Source organism: Montipora capricornis, chromosome 14 (genome assembly GCF_036669925.1).
Source record: "Montipora capricornis isolate CH-2021 chromosome 14, ASM3666992v2, whole genome shotgun sequence".
NCBI lineage: Eukaryota > Metazoa > Cnidaria > Anthozoa > Scleractinia > Acroporidae > Montipora > Montipora capricornis.
In genome coordinates, this window is record NC_090896.1 from 43,483,896 (window position 1) to 43,498,895 (window position 15,000).

At 40.2% G+C, this 15,000-nt stretch overlaps 1 protein-coding gene and 1 pseudogene across 1 annotated transcript in view; one reads left to right on the top strand and one right to left on the bottom strand.

Annotated features, from left to right (window-relative positions):
- Positions 1-10,457, top strand: part of LOC138033735 (sialate O-acetylesterase-like) — a 23,682-nt gene extending 13,225 nt beyond the window's left edge. Inside the window, exons 2-7 of the mRNA XM_068881543.1 lie at positions 1-107; positions 5,534-5,672; positions 6,362-6,551; positions 8,480-8,726; positions 9,008-9,382; positions 9,684-10,457. The exon at positions 1-107 is cut by the window's left edge and continues 75 nt beyond it. Of these exons, the coding sequence (XP_068737644.1) occupies positions 1-107; positions 5,534-5,672; positions 6,362-6,551; positions 8,480-8,726; positions 9,008-9,382; positions 9,684-9,956 (1,331 nt within the window). The 3' untranslated portion in view covers positions 9,957-10,457. The remainder of the gene's footprint in view (positions 108-5,533; positions 5,673-6,361; positions 6,552-8,479; positions 8,727-9,007; positions 9,383-9,683) is intronic.
- A 340-nt stretch (positions 10,458-10,797) lies between these two features.
- On the bottom strand, positions 10,798-14,557 carry LOC138032009 (extracellular calcium-sensing receptor-like; annotated as a pseudogene).
- Between the last annotated feature and the right edge of the window lie 443 nt (positions 14,558-15,000).

Consider the following 15,000-nt stretch of genomic DNA (forward strand, 5'->3'; position numbering starts at 1 on the left):
TGTCTAAAATGGGTACAAGTATAATTTCAGTGCTTCTTGAAGATGTTTTATTTGGAGACGTTTGGATTTGCAGTGGTCAGAGTAACATGCAGTTTACAGTACATCAGGTGAGTTCTTTGTTTCAAGCATCTTAAGACGTGACATGGAGTTCACGATTCTTTGCCATCTTCTTCTCTTCATGTATCGTTTGATTTCAAACGATACATGCAATGGCAGCACACATATGGCAGGAACTATACCCCGACTTTAAACACTTAACTACTTATAGTTTCAACAAAAGAACTAGACAATATTGACTACTTAAACAAAATGATTCTCCTAACATAAACTTTGTAGCTATAGAATCTGTTTCTCGTTTGTGTGTATGCTTTACGCTTATGCTTCACGCTTTGCTTTATTTTCACCCCCTTTTCTAAATCTTTTCATTTTGTGCTTAGCTATCGCCGTTTTTGTTCTTTCTGTTTCTAAATAAGAGTTGTCTTTTTTCATGCACCAACACCTCTTAGTTCATTACGTATGTAAATAGTTTTCCTTTGTCACTTTACTTCGTTTTAAGCTATAGTCGCTTTGCGTTATTTTGTCCAATTTTGCTCTTCGTCCGTTGTTTCTAAGTTGAGGTCAACAATTTGTTAAATCAAATTTCGACCTTGGTTTTTGTAGTTCCCTTTCTTATCAACTTTGTTATTTTTTTTCTTTTTGTAAGAACCGTTCTGGTACGGACTTTGCGCCGTCGGAGCGAGTACTTTGTGGTGAATTAACAAGTAGAGTGCTGGTATAAATGCAGCGGCTATGTATATCCGTTCTTAGTTTAAATACACAGGTGATTACACAAAATCGCAAGCTCTCATTGGCTCGCTATCTCGGATTATCAGCCGATAATCACCTCGACGAACAAAATGGCTGCCAGTAGTCGTTTTACCACTGTAAGTGAAGATGATTTCGCGTTGAAATGTTTTTTTTTTTCTCTTTTTTGAAATAATCACTTGTGTATTTATACTAAAACAATTATTATTCAACACATTGTGGCAATGTCCAAATATGGTCATAGCGCGCTCAATATTCGCCGTGCCTACTCAACGTATATCCTGCCATATACGTAACTTTGTATGTCGCGGAGAAAAATGATAGTTTTTTCAGCTTTTTTCCAATAAACGTAGAAAATTGTGCTTTGTTATCAATGTGTTGAATAATGAAAGAATTATCCCGCTCAATCTTGCGGTATACCGCCTGATTTTAGCCAACTCAAGTATCAGGCGATATTCCGCGCGATTTCGCAGGATAATTGTTAATTATCGAGGCAGTTGTTGGCGACGACGTTCTTCGTGAAGATTATTGAGGCAGTTATCGGCAAATTATTGAAGTTGTTATTAAGGTTGCTTTGCGCGTTGTTGTCGAGCCCTTTCACCTGTTCTACATCAGCTACATGGGCTGACAGCTGAAAAAAGATTTTTAAAAATCTTCTGATGGTCTACAAGTGTCTCCATAACAACTCTCCGACATATTTATGTGATCTTATCGTAAGTTATAAGCGTACTAGAGCACTAACATCGGGCTCTAAAAGCCCTCTGATTACTTCTCGCTCCCAGACAAAAGGATGTTGAGAGAGGGCGTTTTGTGTTCGTGTCCCTTCCCAATGGGACAGCTTTGCCAGATGATCTAATAAATCAGAAGACACTGGAAGACTTTAAAAGAAAACTTAAGACTTATCTATTTAATCATGCTTTTATATAATTATCATCAATTACAATTCCTAATTCTATTTATTCATTTATGTATCTATTTATTTATTTATCTATTTATTTATTTATTTACTGATTGAGTATGAATACATACATGGTGGAATTAACAATAGGATACACCACAGAAGACAGACCACAACACCGGGAACTACATGCCCTACTCTTCACGACAAGTTTGCGGGTTCTTTTACGTCCCACAGAATTGTGAACATTGAAGGGTTGTGAGACGGGACCTCCAACTTATCGTCTAATTTTTACTACCACTATTCACCTCGATTTCAAAGAATAATTGTTACATATATATTACTATTATTATTATTATTATTTATTATTTTTATTATTATATGGAAGCTCTGGTAAAGAAGAATACGTTGGATGGCTTGTTCGCAAGGTATAACGAGAAGGCTTTTCTGTATTTGACAAGATATCCAGAAGAACCTTTTTGATAAATAATTCACTTGGTGGTTCAAAACAGCGTGCGAATTTGCAAGCTCGGGATTGCATCCCGATACACGCGAGAGTCCACGTGCCATTCCTCGAAGCACTGCTTTCGCCGATGATCAGCCAGACCCTTATACCCCACGTGCGATTTCTCCTGAGAATACTCTGCAGCATCCACGCGAGTCCTCCTTCAAAAGTGCTCCTCAGGGTCAGCGCAAAGCAACTCGGGAGCCTACTCCAGAATTTACGGGGAAGTTCTCATGACCTCCCTCGAGATTCAGCACCTCTAGAAATGCTTTCGGATGACAAGTCAGATCTCATCGCACGTTTCTCCACCGTAGAATTGCGAGGCAGCTCGAGAAATATTAAAGTATCGCAGTCTTTCAAGATGAAATTTGCGGTGGCCAGGCTCCAAGTGAAGAAAGTTGAAGGGGAGAAAATTTTTTTAAGTCTTCGGAAAAAGTTAGAACACGAGAAGCAGAGTCTGGAGAAAGAAAGAGAATTGTTAAGGGCCAAGTTTGAGGCTGAGGGCCGGGGCCGCAGATCGGGATGGATTTTAGTAGTGATTCCAGATACACACTTGAGTCTCTTAATGATTTTCCAAAGCGGTCATCCCGTGAAGCGGTTGGAACCTATCTCCAGTCCTATGAGAATGATGTTGGGCAGGCAAAAGCAAACTCCTCTGGATATCCGCCAAGGCCTTATGACAATTTAGCGGGGGATCCAACGCAGCGACCCAGTGAACGGAAGCAAAGTGATGCAGTTGGAGAGACGTTAGACTTCCAGCGCTACCAAAACCAACAGCCGACAGAAGCAGTCCGCATCCTAACCTCTGGTCTCGAGAAGCTCGAAATGCATAAAAGGGAAATGATATCCTTTGATGGTGATCCAACTAAGTACCTTCGGTTCACCAAAAGCTTCAAAACCAATGGGGAACGCCGAGTTATTGAGGATGACGTTAGACTGTCTTACCGGTCTGATCCAGTTTTGCAAGGGTGTCTCGAGGGACGGTGTCGAGGACTGTGTCATCTTACCTGCTGATAAAGGGTATCGTGAGGCGAAATGATACGTTGTGCAAGAATTTTGCTCAGAAACACGATTATCGACAAGGGGATTAAGGGTCCTTAGATTCGAGCATCATGATCAGAAGCCGAGAAGTTGTCACAGCTTGCTAGAGATAGGATGTCGTGGTTTCCATTGTTTGTAGCTTTCTTATCTCTTAATATCTTCGCGTAAAATCTTTCTCAGTTTATATGCACTGTGTGATTTATGCTTGATATAAACTCCTAAGACCTAAACTTAACGCATGTTAGGTTCCACAATACGGCTCCTCTAGATGCTAGCGAGGTCTTTGAATACTTAGTATCAAATCTTGGTACTATTAAATTATTACGTCCCTGCAATGAGTAATTATAGATGTTCTGCTGGCTACAAATACTCTTGGTAAATAACAATACCAATGATTGTTTCCTTTGTACAAAGGCTCTGCAACCTTTATCTGATAGTACAAGCCCAAGTTGTTCAACTTTATCCAGTGGATAAGTCACTGTCCAGAGTATAAAATGTACTTCACGTTAAATGTTGGCCAAGATTTTCTTAGGGCCGATTTACACGGTACGACTTTGTCGCATGCGACAACGGCTTACGACAGGCCCACGACATGATTTATGATTGTTGTGTACGTCAGAAAAAATGTCGTAGCATTTTAAAACATGTTTTCAAACGCTGCGACAATCGTAAAGTCATGTCGTAGGCCTGTCTTGAGCTTGTCGCATGCGACAAAATAGTATCGTGTAAATCGGCCCTTACACACCTTGTAACTATTTAACAATTAGACCCGTATCCCACAAGGGCTACGGGTCAATAGCCCATGAGGCGAAGGCGATTGGGCTATTGACCCGTGGCCTTTGATGGCGAAGAGTTTAATTGTTTTAGTATCACCCAACTAGTCGGACAGAAAAGGCAATAATAAGGTTAGCAAATGCAAGTTGAAGAAATATTTATTTAAGAATAAAACGAGAGAAAACGTCACGCTTTTCGCTACTCGAGGACTATTACTAATAGTCCTCTGGTAGCGTAGCCAATCAAAATGCAGGATTTGCATTAGTCCACTAGTTGGGAGATACTAATTGTTGTTATAGTGTGCATATTCAAAGTTACGAGGGCAAATACTGAAATCTTTGCAGAGATTGAAACGTACGGATAGTGACTTATCCACCGGATAAAGTTATCCGGCCTTAGATCAGAACTGGGGCCTGGTCAATAATGGTCATGTTTTAACAATAGTGGTCATGTTTTAACACTTCACATGATAGCATGTCTTTACTTAAATTGAAAATGATTCTTGCTGCTCTACAATGAATCTTTTCTATGGACTATGATACGTCAGAGTGAGCACACGACCCCAGGGGACAAGGCCCTACTTAGAGAAAGCAACATCACTTTAAAATAGAAATTTATCTTTCAGAACGTTTCTGGGTAAAAAAAACCTAGAGCGTTTTGACAAGTCAAGCTTGCTAGTGAAAGCTTTCCTTACGTTCCAGGGTGTGTGGTATCCAGGTACGTCTGTCATCAACTGTCATGCCAAGAAGTGTTGGCCATATAACCCACACAAGGATTGAGTCTCCTAGTCTCGCAGGGGCAAAGGTCCACAAATAGTTCCATTACTTATCAGCACAATCTCGCTCTTACCTGGGTGGGGAGTAAGTCGATTGTTCAAACACTTGTAGACCTCGTTCAGTGCCTTGTTTAACTGTGCGATTGCCTTGTCCGCCCTCTCGACAATAAAGTATACCGTCGTATCATCTGCGCACATATACAACAGACAAAGTACGATGTAAGATGGTAAGTCGTTCGCGAAAAGGGTAAAAACGGTCGAAATTGACCATACATTATGTGCAAGACGCACCAGATGGGTAACCATAGCAATTGTGAAGCATCAGCGGGAAGAGATATATACAGTGTACATGGCAACCATATGGCTAAATTACCTATCTACAGCTACAATAGTGAATAATTTTACAGTAGTTATTAGAAAAACTCCAATACTTAAAAGTCATAAAACATATGTAAGATTGTAATATTAAATAATGAAATTTAAAAGATAAAATCTCATTCAGTCGTTGGATTCAGGAAATAAGAGGCCAAAATACTTAGTCGGTGGCATTGAAAGGTGACTATTCTATTTCTTTCCGCAGTTTATTTTGAACTCGATACCAAAAGTTCGGGGGTGCCCAAGGGCGTAAATTCAAGTTTTAAGCGGTTGGTGAAAATCTTAAGCAATCTTCGACCGTCAGTCGTTTCAATTGTTGCTTTATAGCGTTTCAGTTGCTTTCATTTTGGTAAACCTACAGGTGATAAATGTTTCAGAAGCTATCAAGGCCGCCGACCACTATCCGGACATACGACTGTTTACCGCAAGTTTAATTGAGTCATCTTCTCCACTGTATGAGCTACGGGAAGTTGAACAGCCATGGAGTATTGCCTCATCTAGTAAGAACCTATGCTATGCTTGACTTTACCGAGAAAATGCTCACTTTTTCATCTTCTTTAGTAGAACAGCTTACATTGCCAAGTTTTTGTATTGATTGGTTTGAGTACGTTGCGTTTGCGTTATTGATGACTTTGACTTTTATTGTGTTGGTGATGTAAAATAAAGGTAAGTAAAGGTCATATTCCGGGTGTATGATCGGTTACTTTCTAAAGAACTTTGGTGCTGCCTCACTGTGGAGTGAAACACGAAATGCTTGGTTTTAAGAGGTAAAATAACCACAGGCGATAATACACTTTATTAAAAACTGGATCACTGGATAATGCAATTCGAGAGTTTTGAGAGTCATTAAACCCTGATCTACAAACACGGCAAGCATATGCGTGATTTTTGGGCCTTTTTGTTTTTATTGTAGTCTAGTTTTTTATATTTTGGGGGCGTTTTTAATAAAACAATTATTCTACTCGCGCTTGTTGGATATGAGATGATTATTATGCTATCATCTCATATCCAACGCGCGCTCGTGGAATAATTGTTAATTAGTATCACCCAACTAGTGGACTAATGCAAATCCTGCTACGCAACTAGAGGACTATTAGTAATAGTCCTCGAGTAGCAAAAAGCGCGAAGAAGTAAAGGTTTTTTTTTTTATATAAACCTTCAAAACAGTTTCCTTTTTTCTATTGTGAAGAATCCGTTGATGGTGGTGCGTGGAAGTACTTTTCAGCCGTATGTTGGTTTTATGGTAAGAACATTTACGATCGTTACAAAAGTCCACTTGGCTTAATTGCAACAGACTGGGGCGGTACTCCAGTGGAAGCATGGTCCTCTCCTGATTCCCTACGGCAATGCAATATAACTGCAGAAAATGCACACGACAAGTAAGTTAAATATTTTTTAATAAACTTGCAGTAAGGAAATAAATGTGTTTTGAAGTGCGGGTTATAGACGAAATGTTGAAGACATCCTCGAACTTATCAGGACAATTTAAGCAATTATCTCATATGGAGCGTTTTCATTCACGTGATCAGTAACCCTTGTTTTTCCACTGAAACAAAAGAAAACGTTTGCATGATAATAGAGCTCAATTCCCGGAGGATTAGTTGGGTTCACCAACATGGCCGCCGTGACGTCACGTGAAAACACTCTTTAGTCACCTGAAAAGTTCAGGTGGCTTCAACGGAACTGCGATGCGGATGCAATGCTCTACCAACTGAGCTATAAAGCTGCACGGTTGGGAGCAGGTCAATTTTTGGGTTCATGTGTTCCCGTGAAAGACTAATGAAGGAAAGAAATGTGTATTTGAATTTCGAGTTATAGTGCATTATAACCCGCACTTCACTTCATGTTTATTTCCTTCCTTAGTCCTTCACGGGAACACATGAACCCAACAAATTGACCTGCTCATAGCTCAGTTGGTAGAGCATTGCAGAGCTCATGGGTTCGAATCCCGTTGAAGCCGCAATTTCTTAAATTGTCCTGAAAAGTGCGAGGATCACTTCAATCTTTCGTCTAAACTTGCAATATTTATACAATGCATTGAAAACCGGATTTTCCTGAAGGATTTATCGACGTGACATTAGAAGGAGTTTTGTTCTTCTCTGATGAAGACCGACTGCATAAAAATGAACTGAAGCTACTCCAAATCTCTAACTACTCAACCAAACTCTAGGGACATCAATAACAGTAAAGAAATGTACGACGTCTGGTGGACGAACAAAAGAATCTGATTATAGATCTTTTATTTTCGTCCGCCAGCATGGCGGCGATGACGTCACGTGAAAACCTCCTATACTGATCCTATACTCTTTGGTTCATCTCGTATAAAGACGGGCTCAGGACCAGTTATCCACCTCAATGCGTGTTGGAAAAAGCCCTAATAAGACAATTCGCTTAGACGTATAATCCATGTAGTGCCCATGTTTCAAACGAGACGAACTTAAGGACGGTTCCTACTATTGTTATTGCGCATACGTTCTGCGCATCTCGAGATACTTGCATGGATTTCCTATCGGCGGTGCTTATTAATACAGGCATATTTTTGCGCGGTTGAAAACTAAGCGGAAAAAGTAGAACATAGCAAGTGCCCTTGGTATCCAAAAAGAAAATTGGGGGTAGCGACGCATTTTTCAGAGATAATTAAGCTTCAATTTGGACAAGAACGTCATAAATTGCTTTGCATTTTAAAGCTTTTTACAAATATTGTTGGTTAATTATCTTCGAAAAATGTGTGGCTACCCCCAACTTTGTTTTTGGATTTCAATAACACTTGTTAAGATCTGTTTTTCCCGCATAGTCAGTAAACCGCGCAAAAATACCCTTGAATTAGTAGGCACCGTCCTTAACAGATGTTTAAGATAGCTAATCACACAATTTCGAGTGCAATTTGGAATAAATAAGCACGAGTAATTTTTTTCAAAGACGATCCAAATTGCACGAGAAAAATCAAGTAATGATATACGTGATAAAATTCGAGATGGTTAAACAGAAGAAACGTACGCGAATCACTCAATCAGGGAAAAGTTGTGCCATCCAGGGCTCACGTTTGATATCAAAACAAAAGATTTGATCGGCTTATTCAAATTCTATTGTTTCTAAACCAATGAAAGTTCATTTGTAATTGCTCGGTTACAACTTCGCAAAGATGTTACACGTTTTGCACTGCTTTTTTAGCCAATCAGAATTGATTTTTTTTTTCGTGTAGAAAATCAAGTGTTTGCCCAAGTTCGTCTCAGACGAATTATGCCTCTTTCGTATAAAAATGAACAATGAAATCAGTAATTTTAAATAAATTTCTTGTCGCCTTCAGATTGTTGTCAGGAAAGGTGACGCCCGTCGCTGGACCCCAAACGCAATCAGTGTTATACACTTCCAAGGTTCACCCGTTTCTTAATATGACTATTTATGGTGCCATTTGGTATCAAGGCGAGGCGAACGCGGCAGCACCTTCCACGTACAATTGTACATTTCCAGCGATGATCGATGATTGGCGATCCAAATGGTATGATGGAACAAATAAGCTCACAAGTCCCATGTTTCCCTTCGGATTTGTACAGGTAGGTGGCTTAGGAAGCGACGGTTCATTTTTTTGCTAAATCTGAGCTTTAATATTTCAAGTAGATTCTAAAACGGTAAAGTTTGGAGCAAGAGAGAACGTGAAGCAACGGCGTTAATAGACTTTTACTTTCGAATGTTGATATAAAGAACACTGGGCGTTCAACATCAGTAACTTATTGTCTGTTGTTTCCGTTTCTGGTACAAGCAAAACTTAATATCGCCAGTCACTTGAGAAGCCCGCGATTTGTACTAAAGGTTTCCTATTTCTTTATTTATATAGCTTTCATCAGTTTATCAATCATCCAATGCAGATGATGGATTTCCTATCATACGCTGGGCTCAGACAGCCAATTATGGATATGTTCCAAACATCAGAGAGAAAAATGTCTTCATGGCCATTGCCATGGACTTGGGGAATAAATCTTCTTCCTATGGAAGCATTCACCCGCCTGATAAACAGGATGTTGGCTATCGTTTAGCGCTAGCGGGACAAGCGATCGCGTATGGAGAAACGGACGTCTATTTTTCTGGTCCTCTTGTTTCAAATGTAATGATTTCAGTTAATAGTTGTGGTTCAACGTTTTGGGTTGCAGTTGTCGAATACCAAAGTGTGGGTAACCAAGGCATTGAATTACGCTCAACGCAGGGATTTCAGGTAATCAAAAATGTTTCATCTGCGTTACCTGAAGCCATCGCGCTTTGAGGAGTAAAGGAGATAAACAATTATCGGTGGCATAGCGCAAAAGCCAGGATGATATCTGGAGTGCGTTTTTTCCTCTCGCCATTTTCTCGGCGTCACCTGGTTGCCTGTTAAAACTTAAGAACGGGATGGCTAGCTGTTGTTGCTATTTCGAGGTCTCATCCATCCTTACACTATTTTACAATACACTTGTATCGTTGAGATCGAAATGAATTAATGCGTGCTTTCTTTCAGTTTATTTTCTCTTTCCTTGCAGTTGTACTGCGTGTCGTCAGAGGATCCAGAGAAAGCAGAATTCACCGACGCTAAAATAATTTCAACAAAACTTGGTTTTGTTGTGAAGCTCCTTGGTACTTGCCCGCCAGACTACGTTGCAAAAGGATTGAGATATGCTTGGTCGGCAGCACCTTGTGAATTCAAGCAATGTGCTGTTTATAGCAAACGGAACGGTCTGCCAAGCCCTCCGTTCTTGTGGAATGCACCGGACGTCGAGCCTGTCAGACGATACATTGAATCAGTGGATGGGTGAGGAATTGTCTGGGTTATCATTACGGGAGCTACGTTTAGAAAAAATCACCAAAGAAGAAAATGCATCGCTCTCCTTATGATTACATTTGTGATGCGAAAATCTAGGATACGTGTAAATGAGATACAAGAAATCGAATGCTGGCACTTTAGTTAAATTTACAATAATACCGAGGACACTGAAGCTGCTGCGACTCTTAAACTCTATTTTTTGAACAACTGTTCGTTTTCTTTTTATGGACTGACAAAGTACATAAATATCCGCCAATAACTACGCGGGATCTGATCCCTTTATCAGGGAACCTCATCCTATTTCCTGCTCCGCTGCAGTGATTGCTTGACAGCGTCTAAACACATGAGATTTGAACTGAATGAACATCAATCAAGCAAAAAGGTAAAACTCTAAAAGACTTAAGATAACTAGTGGTGCTTCGAATTTTTTAAAGTTGATGTTTTGGACTGATCAATAAAGGTTTTTTTCAAGGCTGTACCCTCTGAAAATGTTTTGCAAGGAAATTGAGAACGAGTGGTAATTGAAAATCGACAATCCAGTCGCCCAAGGGTCTTTTCTGGGTTTACCGTTCAGTTCCTTTCATTCACTCTGGTTTCGAAAGATCCAGAGTAGTAATGGTTTTCCCAATGGCAACAGCGCGAAGCTTGAAAGGAATACTGCGACACTTGCGACCTGACGGATTCCAAGGTGTTTCTCTGGGGATGAAACACAAGAATGTAGATCTTTGGAAAGAAAAAGCAGCTCAAAAAGCTAAGTGAAGATACTTATGTGGTGGAACAAGACACGAGAGTCACGTACCAACCCTCAAAATTAAACGCTACTGGGTAATACGCTAGGGATGACAGTACCATGCAATATAAGACGTTTCATTGAAGTTCTCTGGGATATTACGACCCTTAATTAAACGCGTGATATGTGCACAAGAGAGCCATGGTAAGCGTGTAACCGCACACGGTGATAAACAAAGACATATCGTTGATAGTGAAGAAAGATTTGCATACAAGGAAGATGTACCCATCTGGACGAATTATTTTTTCACGCTTAGGTGGGTCAATGAATACCCACACCGTTACCAAAGCAAGTCCCACAAAATTCAATACAAAAACTGACAGCATTTGCCTTTTTACGGATTTAAAGCACAGCATAAGCACCTGCGTTCCTTTATTAATCTGGAAAACACCAGTTATTCGCATTGTTTTCACAAACAGGACAGTAATGCACAGGTTGAATCCAGCATAGCGCCAGATACTTCTAACGCTGCAAACCAAATCGCTAGGTTCGATTAATTCAAGGCCGGTCAGTGCTAAGAGGGACACGATTCCAATCAGAAGGAGAAACGAGACTTCTCTACTCGATGCTTTAATGATCGGGATGTTATAGAACTTGATATATAATGCGCAAACTAGAAGCGTGAGCATAAATCCCATAAAGACGATGACTATGATACTAATCCCAGCGAGGTTAATGACGCATAATTGTTCACACTTTGTGCGAAGTTTGTTTGGTTTGGTCTCTGGTGCACACTTGTTACATCCATTTGCTTCGTTCTGGTTGCTAATGGTTCCCTGTAGGCATTTCTTACATTCCCAACAGCAAGGTTGTGTACGTGCTTTCATGGTGCTAGGTGGGCGCTCATTTGCACAGAAAGATGTTGTATTTCTAATAAGCCATGTAGCATCTTGTAGCGAGGGTCAAGAAACACTGCTTTTTCAGTTGTCAGCGCGTCGCTGAGTATCAAAGTCTTTTCTTCAAGCTTTTCTTCCATTGCCTCTTTCAAGAAAGCTCTTCCATAACCCCCAGAAATCCAAACAATGATTACACCAATGCTAACCTGCATTTTGATCCTGGAAACGATTTGCCTGATTTTGTCCTTATATTCTAATCTTGGAATGAATTCGGGAAAAGCCACGCAGAAAGATTTTCTAACGTACTATTCATTCCCCAGCGCCATGATCCCATTTCGTCCAAAATAATCGTCCAGACCTACAGCCGCTACATATATCCATTTAAAACGTAATATGATGTCTGCCATGACTTTTGCCTGTCACCTGGCTGGTGGAACGGTTCTGAAAAATTCATCACTTGTAGCAGATGGACTTACGGCGGGAATTTCAGCGACTTGAAGCACCGCGCTCCCGGAAAAGCGCAGATATACGCTTATACTTCACATCCGTGATATTTCGATGTTGTGAAGAAGACATACACTCTGTATCGCTTCTTTTTGCGAAGACATGGATAATTTTCATATCAAAAGTCAAACTCTCGCAGTAGTCTCTGATATCGTAACAAATGGTTAGGTTTGTCAAGAGATTGGGATCCTGGTTGATGCTATTTATGGCAAAAATCATGGCTTCTACTTGTCCTAGACCCATGGTATACAGTTTACCACAGTGCTTTTCGTCTCCAGCAAAGTGCAAGTTGAACAGACCACCCAAAATGACGTCGCCATCCTTATACGCCCTTGCGTCATGATTACACGATGCGACAGCGATAAGCAGCAACGTTAGGAAACTGAAACTTTCCTCAAATTGCCTCTTCCAAGTGGGCTGTCTCTTTGTCTGATTGGCAAAAATATAAGTAACTTTTCTTGGTCGATGTTGCCTGGAAGAAAAAAGAGGAACAAAGAGGGTTTCAGTTTATGCAACTTGCAAAAGGGACTTGATTTTGTATTATTTCTTAGTGCAAATGACGTCGAAGGGTAACCGAATAACGTAGTCTGCTCCGGAGCGTCCCACGTTAGTATAAATAATCATACTTGGTTTATATTTAGCTACTAAAGGAACTAACACTGTTCATATCGACAATTTAAACACTTTGATGCCCAAAAGTTTAACACCGACATCTCTGTCCAACCGTGGGATGAGCCTGTCGGAATAGAAAACCCAAACAGAATAGTTAATGAACTAGAGTCTAATGGAAACAAAAATGACAATCCCGTTGAAATTGCTGAAACCCTTAATAAATTCTTCGCTGAAATCGGTCCCGAATTATCGAAAAAAATAGTGGACTAGGGGATGAAGTTCCCGGTGTTGTAGCTGTCCTCTGTGAGTATATGGGTGGGTGGATATAGCAGGTCCACATCAGCTAAATAGCTGCCAAAACTTCAACCTGCTCAAACAAATAAATAATAAATAAATAAATAAATAAATAAACGCAGACATTAGCTATGAAATGGTATCTCAGTGAAACCAGTGAAGAATTTACTTTTGAAATTATAACTCAATCACAAGTACCGCTGCACCTTACTAACCTCTGTAAGTCTAAGTCAGCAGGACTTGATTGTATTTCTGCTAGGCTTCTCAAACCAAAGCTAATCTCTGAATCCCTTACTGACTCGGATATTTAACCAGTCAATATTAACAGGAATCTTCCCTGAAGAATGCCTGAATCACTCCACTCTTCAAAAATGCAGGAAAAAGAACTGATAAATCTAATTATCGACCAATCTCGATTATTCCAGTAGTAGCGAAGATTTTCGAACGCCTAATTTATGACCAATTGTATATCTATCTCGTCAGCCACAACCTTTTATCTAACCAGCAATCTGGTTTTCGATCACTTCATTCCACAGTCACAGTGTTATTTAAAGCTACTGATAACTGGTCAATAAACATCGATCGTGGATTTATCAATGCTGTTGTTTTTCTTGATCTACACATGGCATTTGATACTGTGGATCACAAAATCTTCCTGTCTAAATTACAGTATGTTATTAGAGGATCCACCCTGAAATGGCTTCTTCTTACTTGAAAAATTGAGCATAACTCTGTTAAGTAAACTGCAATTAATCATCTGAGCGAATTCTTCAATGTGTTTTTCCTCAAGGAAATATGTTGGGACTTCTTTTATTTCTGTTATTTATTAACGATCTGCCCAAGTGTATATACGGTTGCCGTTGAAATGCGTTCTCAGGTTGAATCCGTTTTTACCTAGCTAGGTTAAATTGGTGATCCTCATTTTACTTAGGTTGAAGGTTATGCCACCGCAGAGTTACCCCCAGCATTTTCGCCTGTACCTATTTATACACCTGGGTGGAGAGAGGCACCGTGAGAGTAAAGTGTCTTGCTCAAAAACTCATCACAATGTCCCCGGCCAGGACCTGAACCCGGACTACTCGATCCGGAGTCGAGCACACTAACCACGACGCCACCGTGCTACCTACAGATAATTATTACATTTCCATAAATAGTATAAAAATCAATAACAAAAAAGACTTGATTACTTAAATGATTAAGTTCCCTTGAGACGGGCATGTCATTGCCTTGAACCATTTCTTTCCCAAGAAACGATTCTCCTATATTTCTTTCCACCTTTCGTTTTACGAACGCAGGTGTTCACCGCTTACCGAGTGTCACCCTAACCCTAACCTTAAACCGCTTACCGAGTGTCACGGAACTCTAGCTTAAAAATTCAAACATGGAAAAGCTATTTTCTCCAAGCATTGCTTTGTAAGATTGCTGTTCATTTTTTTCAGCGTCGTGACTTCTCCTCAAGGACTTTCGCACTCGGGTTTCAACATCATCATGCAGTTCTGGAGAGTCTCGCCGAAGGAGCAGTACTCCTCGTAGCTCACCAAGTGAGAACTGTGTCATGATAGGACGATATTAATTTTCTGGCAGAATTGTACGATGAAAATCTTGGGTACAGTGCCTCTCTCTCTCTCTCTCTCTCTCTCTCTCTCTCACATTTCCCAAATTTCAATTTTGTTTCCTTTTTTGAGTTGAGTGTTGTATTTCGTCAGCAAAATTTCGGCATTCGATTGTGTTCCACAAAGTGATCTTTTAGTCGCTTTTTGGCTTCTTTCTTTTTAACTAACGATGTTTTTGAGCGCATTTTGTTTTTCAAAGGTGTTCCTTTTCTTGGTTCTGGAACGGTCCCCTCTGGAAAAGCGAGAACAGATTGTTCCTCTTTTTTGTGTTCCTTTTGATGAATTCGGAACGTGCTTTCATACTACTTGGGAACAAAATGGTCCTTCATTGCTAAAAGGGGAACCAATTGTTCCGAGTTCCGAATCCCGAGCGGAACAAATTGGTCC